The 10,762-nt window shown below is 51.2% G+C and overlaps 1 protein-coding gene across 1 annotated transcript; it reads left to right on the top strand.

The window, feature by feature from the left end:
- Positions 1–876: 876 nt before the first annotated feature.
- man2a1 (mannosidase, alpha, class 2A, member 1) lies at positions 877–10,545 on the top strand. The gene is made up of 25 exons (XM_088011273.1): positions 877–1,199; positions 1,294–1,363; positions 2,485–2,627; positions 2,698–2,916; positions 3,021–3,165; positions 3,237–3,324; positions 3,504–3,587; positions 3,753–3,880; positions 3,945–4,118; positions 4,192–4,378; positions 4,622–4,799; positions 5,373–5,563; positions 5,646–5,843; positions 7,289–7,403; positions 7,558–7,625; positions 7,694–7,862; positions 7,932–8,168; positions 8,252–8,374; positions 8,450–8,564; positions 8,644–8,777; positions 8,946–9,087; positions 9,156–9,286; positions 9,402–9,596; positions 9,916–10,026; positions 10,098–10,545. Exons 3-25 carry the CDS (start codon positions 2,487–2,489, stop codon positions 10,251–10,253), a joined length of 3,429 nt encoding a protein of 1,142 aa, XP_087867399.1. The 5' UTR covers positions 877–1,199; positions 1,294–1,363; positions 2,485–2,486; the 3' UTR covers positions 10,254–10,545.
- The last annotated feature ends 217 nt before the right edge of the window (positions 10,546–10,762 follow it).

Below are 10,762 nucleotides of genomic sequence, written 5' to 3'. Positions count from 1 at the left end.
CCGCCACGGATCTGAATATAAATATAATATTTTATCCATTTACTTTTTATTCGCCTCGTTGTTGAGTTTTCAGTTTTAATATCGTGATTCTGCTGCTTTTTTTTTACCTCTAAAACATGCTGGATTATTACGGTGGCCGACAGGTGCAAACGCGCAGCAACAGAGAAAGATGCAAAAAAAGAGACAAATTTACGGAGGCCTCCAGGGGACATGGGGATTTTTTTTATTTTGCGTTCCCTCGCAATAATCTACTGATCAGTTCATGCGGCCTAATTGATACTGTAAGCCTTTCTTACGGTGGCCGCCGTACTTTCTGCTTTAATACAAGCTTATAAGGTTTTTTCTGGACTATTTCTGAGTTATTATCGCGGGGTAATAAGTCATCTGACAGCTCTGATTGTGCCTCTGCTGTGTTCGTCTGAATGGTTTAAAGGGCTGCTTTAAACCATTCATGATCAGTCCATGCGACAATTATGTCGCACGAACTTAAAAGAAGATCCCCATGTCCCTGGATGGCTCCATAAAATGCAGCAAACAAAATAAAATTTGCAAATAAAAAAGTGCTGCAAACGGAAGTGCTCCAGACCAGCAGAGGGAGTCGAACAAAAAACAGCTGTGTCCAAATTTAGGGTCTGCATCCTTTAAAACGGGTGTTCAGAAAAGCAGCAACGGCTGTGGGCTCTTGTTAGAAAATAACTGAAACTTTTTAAGATAATCTCGGTTAGCTTTCAGAGCGGGAGCTGAAAACCAAGGACTATAGCGCGATACCAGTTAGCATTAGCTGGTATCTCACCGCTGGACATAAATACAGTAAAGTAATATTCTAATCACAAAATATACACAATAATATGTCCATCTTACTTGCGAAATGTCTGTGGAGCCCTCACGTCAATAGTCCGTCAATCCAATCAACAATATCCCTCAGTGCTGAGGCATCTTCTGCTGCTTTGGTTGAGCAAAGCAGGAGGATCGTCCCTTTTTTTGTTTGCTGCATTTTATTTGCTTTTTGTTTGCATCTTTTCTCTGTTGCTGCGCGTTTGCACCTGTCGGCCACCGTAGATTATATCATTTATCGACACAAAGAAAAAGTTTCTGCCCAGGTAGTGACGTCAGCGCTGTGCTGAGTCAGCGCAGTCAAACCGGAAACAAAACAAAGCGCAGGGCGCAGCCGCAATAGCAGGCTGGACTCGTGACGTCCGGTGGGTAAAACGTTTGTTTAAATGTGGAAAAACTTTAATTTCCCCGTTTCCTGTCTTCATGATCAGCTAACGCTATCCTGACGTCATCACACAGGTGAAGGAGCGCGAGGGCTGCTGCCGACTGGATCAAACCGGAAGTGAGGAAGAGGAGTTTGGAGCTGCAGGTAAAGTTTTTGCCAAAGTTTGTAAACCAAATTCCATCCCATAATTAAGGAGGAACTGGCGGGTTGAATGCGCGGCAGCTTTATTACTAATTTTATTATGAGCGGAAACACCTGGTACCTACGGTACCACACCTTAGACCCAGAACCGGCTTTCAGCTCCAGAAATCCTGATGTTTACAGCCGCAGTCCAGATCCGTCAGAGCAGAAGCTGCAGATCTAGAAAACTAGAAGCAGAGCTGCTCACGACCCATTGAGCCGCGTGGTGACGTCACAACCGGGTGTGACGTCATAGCGCCCGGCTGTAATCGTGTGGAACCCAAACGATGACGTCACAGACAGAAAACCAGATCAGATTCTTTGGAACACAAGCCTGGTTCTAACTGGTTCTGGTTCCACATGGTTCTGGTCCTAACTGGTTCTGGTCCTAACTGGTTCTGGTTCTAACTGGTTCTGGTTCCACAGGGTTCTGGTCCTAACTGGTTCTGGTCCTAACTGGTTCAGGTTCTAACTGGTTCTGGTCCTAACTGGTTCTGGTTCCACAGGGTTCTGGTCCTAACTGGTTCTGTTCCTAACTGGTTCTGGTTCCACAGGGTTCTGGTCCTAACTGGTTCTGGTTCTAACTGGTTCTGGTTCCACCTGGTTCTGGTCCTAACTGGTTCAGGTTCTAACTGGTTCTGGTTCCACATGGTTCTGGTCCTAACTGGTTCTGGTTCTAACTGGTTTTGGCTCTAACTGGTTCTGGTCCTAAACGGTTCTGGTTCCACATGGTTCTGGTTCTAACTGGTTCTGGTTCTAACTGGTTTTGGCTCTAACTGGTTCTGGTTCTAACTGGTTCTGGTTCCACATGGTTCTGGTTCTAACTGGTTCTGGTTCCACATGGTTCTGGTCCTAACTGGTTCTGGTTCTAACTGGTTTTGGCTCTAACTGGTTCTGGTCCTAAACGGTTCTGGTTCCACATGGTTCTGGTTCCTGAACGTGCAGTTCTAGTGTTTTACATATTCCAGCCTCTGGAAATTCTAATCAGAACCAGAACCGGTCCTGAGCTGTCGAGTTCTTCTCCTGCCTACGTTTCCCATCATGCACCTGCCCAGTCTAACCTGGCTGTCTCTTGGTTGCCATAGCAATGAAGAGGGGCCGGGTGCTGCCGGTCCTAGTGGGCGGAGTCTTCTGCCTGGCTGTGATGTCACTGTACCGCATGCTGGAGCTGATGCAGGGGGCGGAGCCCGACCGTGGTGGGGGCTCACCTGTCGGCCAGGTGGAGGAAGTAGGTTATTGTTTCTGTGACGGTCTGGGCTGGTCACGACTCAGTCAGCCAATCAGGTGTCTGTGTGCAGGATTTGTCCCGCCTCCAGCTGAAAATCGACAGATTGGAGCGCCTCCTGGTGGACAACAACCGGCTGGTCGCTCGGCTGCGGGACTCTCTGCTGGTTAGAGAGTCACCTGAGCAAAGGGGCGGGGCCAACGTCAGCTCAAACTCCGCCCACAACCGAGCAGCTGCACCTCTGGGCTGCTGGAAGGCCGAAGAGATGAAGGATGGTGCCGATGGAGTGCAGGTGACCTGAGCATGCTCAGAGCTGTTTATGACCTGGATGTGTGATCTGATTGGCCAGTTGCTGATCCAATCAGAACCGATCAGAACTGTCTGTTTGCTCCTCAGCTGCTGGACGTCTACGACCTACTGCCCTTCGACAACCCCGACGGCGGCGCCTGGAAGCAGGGCTTCCAGATCAGTTACCGTGGAGACGAATGGGCGGAGCAGCCGCTGGAGCTCTTCCTGGTTCCCCACTCCCACAACGACCCAGGTGAGTGGGCGGAGCCGGGCCTCTAGGTGGAGCCCGAGGTGTGTGAAGTGACCGACTGCTGTGTGTTTCAGGCTGGCTGAAGACTTTCGACGGCTACTACCAGGACCAGACCAGACACATACTGGACAACATGCTGGTCAAACTGGGAGAGGACAGCAGGTAGGCCAGTGGTGCAGACTGGTCCAGAACTGACCGGCCCTGGTTGCTAAGCTCACGGTCACGGTCTGATCACCCTATCACTGATCAGATCAGTAGCATCTGAATGGAAGTAGCCTCTGCTGGGTGAGCGCTAACAGCTGCCATGCTACAGACGCTCTCTGCTGGTGTGTTGGTCCCAGGAGGAAGATGATCTGGGCTGAGATCAGCTACTTCTCCCAGTGGTGGAACGACATCGACGACCAGAAGAGGGCGCTGGTCAGACGGTAACCTTCATCAATGCTCCTCTTCATCCTCAGTCAGCTGACCAAGTGGTCACGTGTTTCCTGTCTGATCTGTGATTGGCCGACCTGTGGTCACGTGTTTCCTGTCTGTTCTGTGATTGGCCGACCTGTGGTCACATGTTTCCTGTCTGCTCTGTGATTGGCCAGCCTGGTGGGGGCGGGGCAGCTGGAGCTGGTGACAGGCGGCTGGGTCATGGCGGATGAAGCGAACTCTCATTACTTTGCAATGCTGGATCAGCTGATGGAGGGCCACCAGTGGCTGCAGACTCACCTTGGTAAGGCTCACCTGTCTGCCCGGCTGAGGTTCCGCCCCCAGTCGCTGACGCTGTCTGTCTGTAGGCGTGAAGCCGAGCAGCGGCTGGGCCGTCGATCCCTTTGGCCACTCCCCTTCCATGACGTACCTGCTGAAGGGGGCGGGGCTTAGCAACATGCTGATCCAGAGGGTCCACTACTCTGTCAAGAAGCACTTCGCCCAGCAACGGACGCTGGAGTTTCTATGGCGACAGAGCTGGGGTGAGAGAGAGGGCAAGAGACTCTGAGCGCGATGATGTTCAGGTTCTGACTCCGCCCACTTCTTGTATTCCAGACTCCTCCTCCCGCAGTGACATCACATGTCACATGATGCCGTTCTACAGCTACGACGTCCCACACACCTGCGGCCCGAACCCGGCTGTCTGCTGCCAGTTCGACTTCCACCGCCTGCCAGGGGGGCGGGTCTTCTGTCCCTGGAGGATCCCGCCACAGCCAATCACAGAGCAGAACATCAAGGAGAGGTGAACAGGGGGCGGGGCCACAGCCACACACCTCATTACCTTAAATACCTCATGTTTAATATCTGGCAAGGTCAAGAGGAATGTTAATGGAACCAGGCTTTTATTTTGAAAGGCCAACATCCTCTCTAGTCACCTGCTTTGAGTTGTTGACCGTGCAGCCGTGGCTCTTACTGAGCATGCTCAGAAGGGTGATGCCCCGCCTCGAGGAAGGAGGCTGAACACCAGACTTCCTCTTCCTCCCAGAGCTCTGCTCCTATTGGACCAGTACCGGCAGAAGTCCCGCCTCTTCCGCTCCTCGGTGCTGCTGGTTCCTCTGGGAGACGACTTCCGCTTCGTGGAGTCCGGGGAGTGGGACGCACAGTTCAGCAACTATCAGAAGCTGTTCGACTACTTCGACCAGCATCCTGAGCTACATATCAAGGTGAGGGCTCACCTGGCAGGTGGCGGAGCTTAGGGCTGAGTCTGGCTGGAGGCGGAGCTAAGGCTTGAGTCTGGCTGGGGGTGGAGCTTAGGGCTGAGTCTGTCTGGAGGCGGAGCTAAGGCTTGAGTCTGGCTGGAGGCGGAGCTTAGGGCTGAGTCTGGCTGGAGGCGGAGCTTAGGGCTGAGTCTGGCTGGAGGCGGAGCTAAGGCTTGAGTCTGGCTGGGGGTGGAGCTAAGGCTTGAGTCTGGCTGGAGGCGGAGCTTAGGGCTGAGTCTGGCTGGAGGCGGAGCTTAGGGCTGAGTCTGGCTGGAGGCGGAGCTTAGGGCTGAGTCTGGCTGGAGGCGGAGCTTAGGGCTGAGTCTGGCTGGAGGCGGAGCTTAGGGCTGAGTCTGGCTGGAGGCGGAGCTAAGGCTTGAGTCTGGCTGGGGGTGGAGCTTAGGGCTGAGTCTGTCTGGAGGCGGAGCTAAGGCTTGAGTCTGGCTGGAGGCGGAGCTTAGGGCTGAGTCTGGCTGGAGGCGGAGCTAAGGCTTGAGTCTGGCTGGGGGTGGAGCTTATGGTTGAGTCTGGTACCAGGCCCGGTTTGGGACGCTGTCGGACTACTTTGCTGCACTGCACCGGCGGCTGGCGGAGGCGAGAACAAAGTTGCCCACGCTGCGCGGAGACTTCTTCACCTACGCTGACCGGGACGACCACTACTGGAGCGGATACTTCACCTCGCGGCCGTTCTACAAGCGGCTGGACCGGACCCTGGAGTCCACACTCAGGTGGGCGTGTCCTGATGGATTGAGGGGCCACAGCGCCCTCTGCCAGTCAATCTCATCGGTTCTCACCTGCTTCCCTTCTCAGAGCCACTGAAATCTTTTACACTCTCACGTTGGCTGAAATGCGTCGTTTCCATGGCGACGGTCGTCTGGTCGAAGGGTTTCCAGCACACGAACATTACCAACGGCTGACAGAAGGGAGACGGAGCTTGGGCCTGTTCCAACACCACGATGCTGTCACGGGAACAGCACGGGACCCGGTGGTGATCGACTACGGAACCAGGTGACCACTTCCTGTTTCAACATGGAGGCTCTTTGTTTACAAAACTTTATCAGCAGGGTAAATTAAACCAGCTACTGAGGTCAATCTCAACAAATCCAATCCTCCATTTAATGAGATGTTCTTGAGCTACGCTAGCATCTACCCTAGCAGGTACGCTAGCAGCTACGCTAGCATCTACTCGAGCAGCTACGCTAGCAGCTACGCCTACTTCTGCCAGCATTTCACTCATGCAACTGCTTAAACCAACAATTAGAACAAAACAACTTGTCAGATGTAATTTGTACGCGCAGCCAGTTTATGACAGAAATAATTTCTACCTTCATATCTACTTATGCAATTCAATCCAAATCGATTTAGAATAAAGTGTTACTTCGTTGGCGTGCTCTTACAGTGCAGAGTAAAAAGTCTGACTCTTTGTGGCTCACTCTTGCTTGTCAGTCATATTTTAAAGTTGCAATCTTAAGTGAAGAATTAAAAACACTATACACAAAAATAATACATTTGATTTAAAATTTATTAGCATTTTGTTCTAAATTAAAATGAAATATGTAGCCTATGAATAAGGCTTGTAACATACCTGTCTTATCATATATCTATATTTTTTATTCTCGTGATGAAAACCTTGTCAGCTGTTTGTAGTTTGTTTTGGCATTAGCCTGTTTGTGTCTTATTTTTTTCTTCAAACTCTCTGTTCAAGATGCTGTCAACATGGAAAATGCTAAGAGGTAACTTCCTGTTCAACATCAGCAGATAGCTTTTAGTATTAACATCCCATCACATCCCTTCAGTTAGCGTTAGCTTTCAGAATTAACTCCCATTATTATTAGCATTTTATTGAGTTTGTTCACTTGGTTCATGTTGTTTCCATGCAGATTATTCCACTGATATTAACATGCTAGTGGCCTTGTACTACTTTCATAGCCAGTTCTTAGCCTGTTACCTTGTTAGGTTATTAGCATGTTTTGCATGTTATCAGTTTGTTAGCCTGTGGCTACATCTTAGCTTTTTTTTTATGGCTGCTGCTACTATTATCGTCTGGTTATTCTATTGCTATAATGCCTGTTTTAATTTAATATTAGGAAGTTGTTAGCATATCATCACCTTGGTAGCCTGATTTTAACATCTAAGCCGTTTGTGACCTTGTTGGCCAGCTATTAGCATGTTGATACACTCTTAGTGTTATCTTCTTAACCTCTTGTTTGGTTAAGGTTAGCATGTCACTCTGTTGTTGCCCTGCTGTCAACCTTTGTCAATGTGTTACCAACCTGCTCTAACGATGATGTAGCATGCTTAGTCTGTTGATGGTCTGTTTGTGACCTGTTCTTATGGCGTTATCCTGTGGTGACAGTGCTGGCTTGTTGTTTTTAGCATGGTACTTTTATCATTAGTCTGCCGTATTTATTCTGATGAATGAAAGAAAAGATGACAGCAGGTTTGTTTTACAGGTTGTTTCATGCCATCCTGAACCTGCGCCAGGTGCTGCTGAGCTCCGCCCACTGGCTAATCCTGTTGGACAAGAGCCAGTACCACGAAGACCAATCAAAACCCTTCTTACAAATGGTGACTGAACCGTTACCTCACCTGATTAATCTATAAGGATTGGATTCATAATGAAAACTCAAACACCTGAATTTTGAAGTCTAATTTTTACATGACTGCTGCTCTGGTTGCACACCTGAACTCACCTCTTCTCACCTGCAATGTGTTTTTTCAGGATGAGGTGATTTCGGCGCAGGACGCTTTGCCTCAGAAGACAACGTTGACGCTTGGCGATGAGCCCAGGTGAGGATGTGTGCAGCTGTGTGAGGGTTCAGATATATATAGATATTGATTATTGGTGATTGCTGCAGGTCGTTGATCGTTTTGAACCCGACGGAGCAGCTCCGTACATCTGTCATCACGCTGGTGGTGGATTCTCCAGACGCTCGCGTCGTCGATGCAGCAAGCGGTCGACCAATGGCAGTGCAGGTCTCGGCTGTTTGGGTGGAGCCTAGTAAAATGTCTTCAGAAGCCTTCCAGGTGAGTGAGTGATTGATTATTGATCACAGCAGCAGCAGTTCTCTGACCTTCTCTGCTCCTATCCTCCAGCTCTCCTTCACCACTGAACTTCCTCCTCTGTCACTCACCGTGTATCATGTGATCAAAGCTCCGGCTGGCTCCGCCTCCCGGGCGCGCTATGTCGTTCATCGCCATGGCGACCCACCAACCGTCCACTCTGAGCACTTCCAGGTGTCCCGGCTCCAAGGAGCTGAAGCCGACTTGTCTCTGTCGCTTAGCAACAAGCACCTTCAGATATGGAGCTCCCCGGAAACTGGTCTGCTGCAGGTCTGGCCCTTCAAAGTAAAAGCCCGATCAAACGAGGAAAAAAAAAAAAAAAAGACAATGTTTGTTTTTTCATTCTGGAGCAGAAGCTGCAGCTGCAGTCCGGTCGGGTCCGACAGGTCCAGGTCCGGTTTCTGTGGTATGGAACCAGAACCTCAGGGGACCGCAGTGGAGCGTACCTGTTCCTGCCAGGAGGGGAGGGTCCTCAGGTGAGTCAGGAGAACAGATCTCCCTCGATCTTTCCCTCACTCTCTCTCCCATGGTGTCTCTCTCGCCCCCTACAGGCCTACTCGTCCTCTGAACCCCCCCTGATCCGGGTCACTAGGGGCCCCATCTTCTCTGACATCACTTCCTGTTTCCCACACTTCACACACACTGTGCGGCTCTACCACCTGGACGGTATTCGTGTTTCTGGCCAGAAAGGAACTTCCTGTTCTGTTTCAGGATTTTCACAATAAGAGGTTCCTGTGAGTTGCAGGGCATGCTGGGAAATCCCTGGAGATCTCCAACATGGTGGACATCAGGTCAGAGACCAACAAGGAGCTGGTCATGCGGCTCGTCACTGATGTCGCCAGCGGCAACCGTTTCTATACCGACCTCAATGGCTTCCAGGTTCTAGCTCTTCCTTTATTGAGCACCTTTTATTTTGAAGGTTTAGTCAGGCAACCAATCAGGAGTTTCCTTACTGACAGCTGAGTAGTTGCTGGTTGCTGGTTGGTTGCTGAGTTGCTGAATGGTTGTTGTGTAGCTGGTTGGTTGTCGTGTTGCTGTGCCGTGCAGATGCAGCAACGCCGCTCGCTGGAGAAGCTCCCCCTGCAGGCCAACTTCTACCCGATGACGTCGGCGGCGTTCCTGCAGGACACATCAAGTCGTCTGTCGCTGCTGTCAGCGCAGAGCCAGGCGGCGGCGTCGCTGCGACCCGGTGAGTGCTGCGCTGGAACCGGTGGGACGGTTCTGGCTGAGAACTGAGCTCCTTGTTTACCTGTGCAGGTGAGCTGGAGCTGGTGCTGGACCGGCGGCTGCAGCAGGACGATAACCGTGGTCTGGGTCAGGGGGTCACCGACAACAAGCCGACTGCCACCCTCTACCATCTGCTGCTGGAGGACCGGGGCGGGGCCGAGGTGAGGGGTCAGGGCTCCACCAGGTTACCATGGTAACGACAAGGAACAGGTTCTGTCCAGGAAAACCAGAACGGCCAACACAGCCCTCATGGTTCTGCTCTGCTCTATCCAACAGGAAGTGGGCGGAGCCTCAGTGGAACACCTGTCTCTGCTCGCCCACCTGGCCTCTCTCTCCCTCTCCCATCCTCCCATCACCATGGTCGGCCCGGGAGACGGCCAGCTGCGGAAGCTCCGCCCTTTCCAAGCGCTGCACTCCTCGCTGCCGTGCGACCTTCACTTATTGAACCTGAGGACGCTGGAGGACCCAAAGGTGAGAGCTGAGGTCACTTCCTGTAGTCACTTCCTGTCTCTCCTCACAGTAACTTGATCACACCTGGCCAACGGGTGAGTCTGGGACTGAGAGTGCCCAGGGTTCACAAGTCCCAGCGGTCTGATCTAGTTAAGATCCTTTCTGACGGGTCAGAACGGATCAGAACCGGTGGGTCCGACCGGCTGGAGGAAAGAGATCTTACTCTGGTGGAAGTTTCCTCCCAGCAAAGTGACGCCTCTGCTGCTCATAGAAGATCTTCAGGGTTCTGCTGGTTCTGGATCAGATCCACTCTGATCTACGTTCTGTCTCTGACAAACAGGAAGCTGGGACCCCGTCACAGGAAGTGGCGCTCCTCCTCCACAGGAAGGGGTTTGACTGTAGCTCCATCCCCGCCCCGGCCCCAGCCTGCTCCTGGAATGGCCTGGATGAGGTTGGACTTCCGCTGGACTCAGGTTTTCCGTCAGTTTTTTGGGTTTACAGATGTGTCTGTGTCTCCTGCAGCTGGACCTGGACGATCTGTTCGCTCCGCTGCGGTTCCGCTCGCTGCGTCGCTCCGGCCTCACCCTGCTCCGGGACCACGACCAGCCTGACTCCGCCCACCAGGCGCAGGAGCTCCGCCCCATGGAGATCAGCGCATTCCGCGTGGAGATCGACTGATGAAGCTGCAAGCAGGAAGTCTGGCTCTTTCACAATAAAAGGTGATCAAACACTGTTACTGTCTTGTTACTGCGGCAACGTGTGTAGAGTGTGTGTGTTTCCATGGAGACGCTGTGTTGCTGTTCTACCTGTAAGTGTGAATCTGGGTGGATTTTTTTGTGACCAAGGGAATTCTGGGAAATATATTTTTGTAAATTTCTTTGTTTTCTGTGAAACTGATGAAGAAAATGTGAAGGGTTCTGGTTCTGTTCTGGGCAAATCTGGTCCAATAAAAATTAAATTGTTGAAAACATCTGGAGTCATTTTCTGTTTGAAGAAAGTTGTACCTTGTTGATCCAATCCACAGGTTCTGTTGGGTTTTGCTGGGTTCTGTTAGGTTCCAAGCAGAAAACTGAATCTTTCTAAATGGAAAATGGAGGACTTTTTTATCTTTATTTTATTTTCGTATCCTGACACATCGACACTCAAACATTCAGCAAACTTTTCAGTGAGACGGACTTGGGCCGGGC

The sequence above is a fragment of the Poecilia mexicana genome, unplaced genomic scaffold (genome assembly GCF_051168715.1).
Source record: "Poecilia mexicana isolate PSO_F unplaced genomic scaffold, ASM5116871v1 scaffold_12, whole genome shotgun sequence".
In the NCBI taxonomy this organism is placed as follows: domain Eukaryota; kingdom Metazoa; phylum Chordata; class Actinopteri; order Cyprinodontiformes; family Poeciliidae; genus Poecilia; species Poecilia mexicana.
This window is presented reverse-complemented; position numbering and strand designations above follow the sequence as displayed.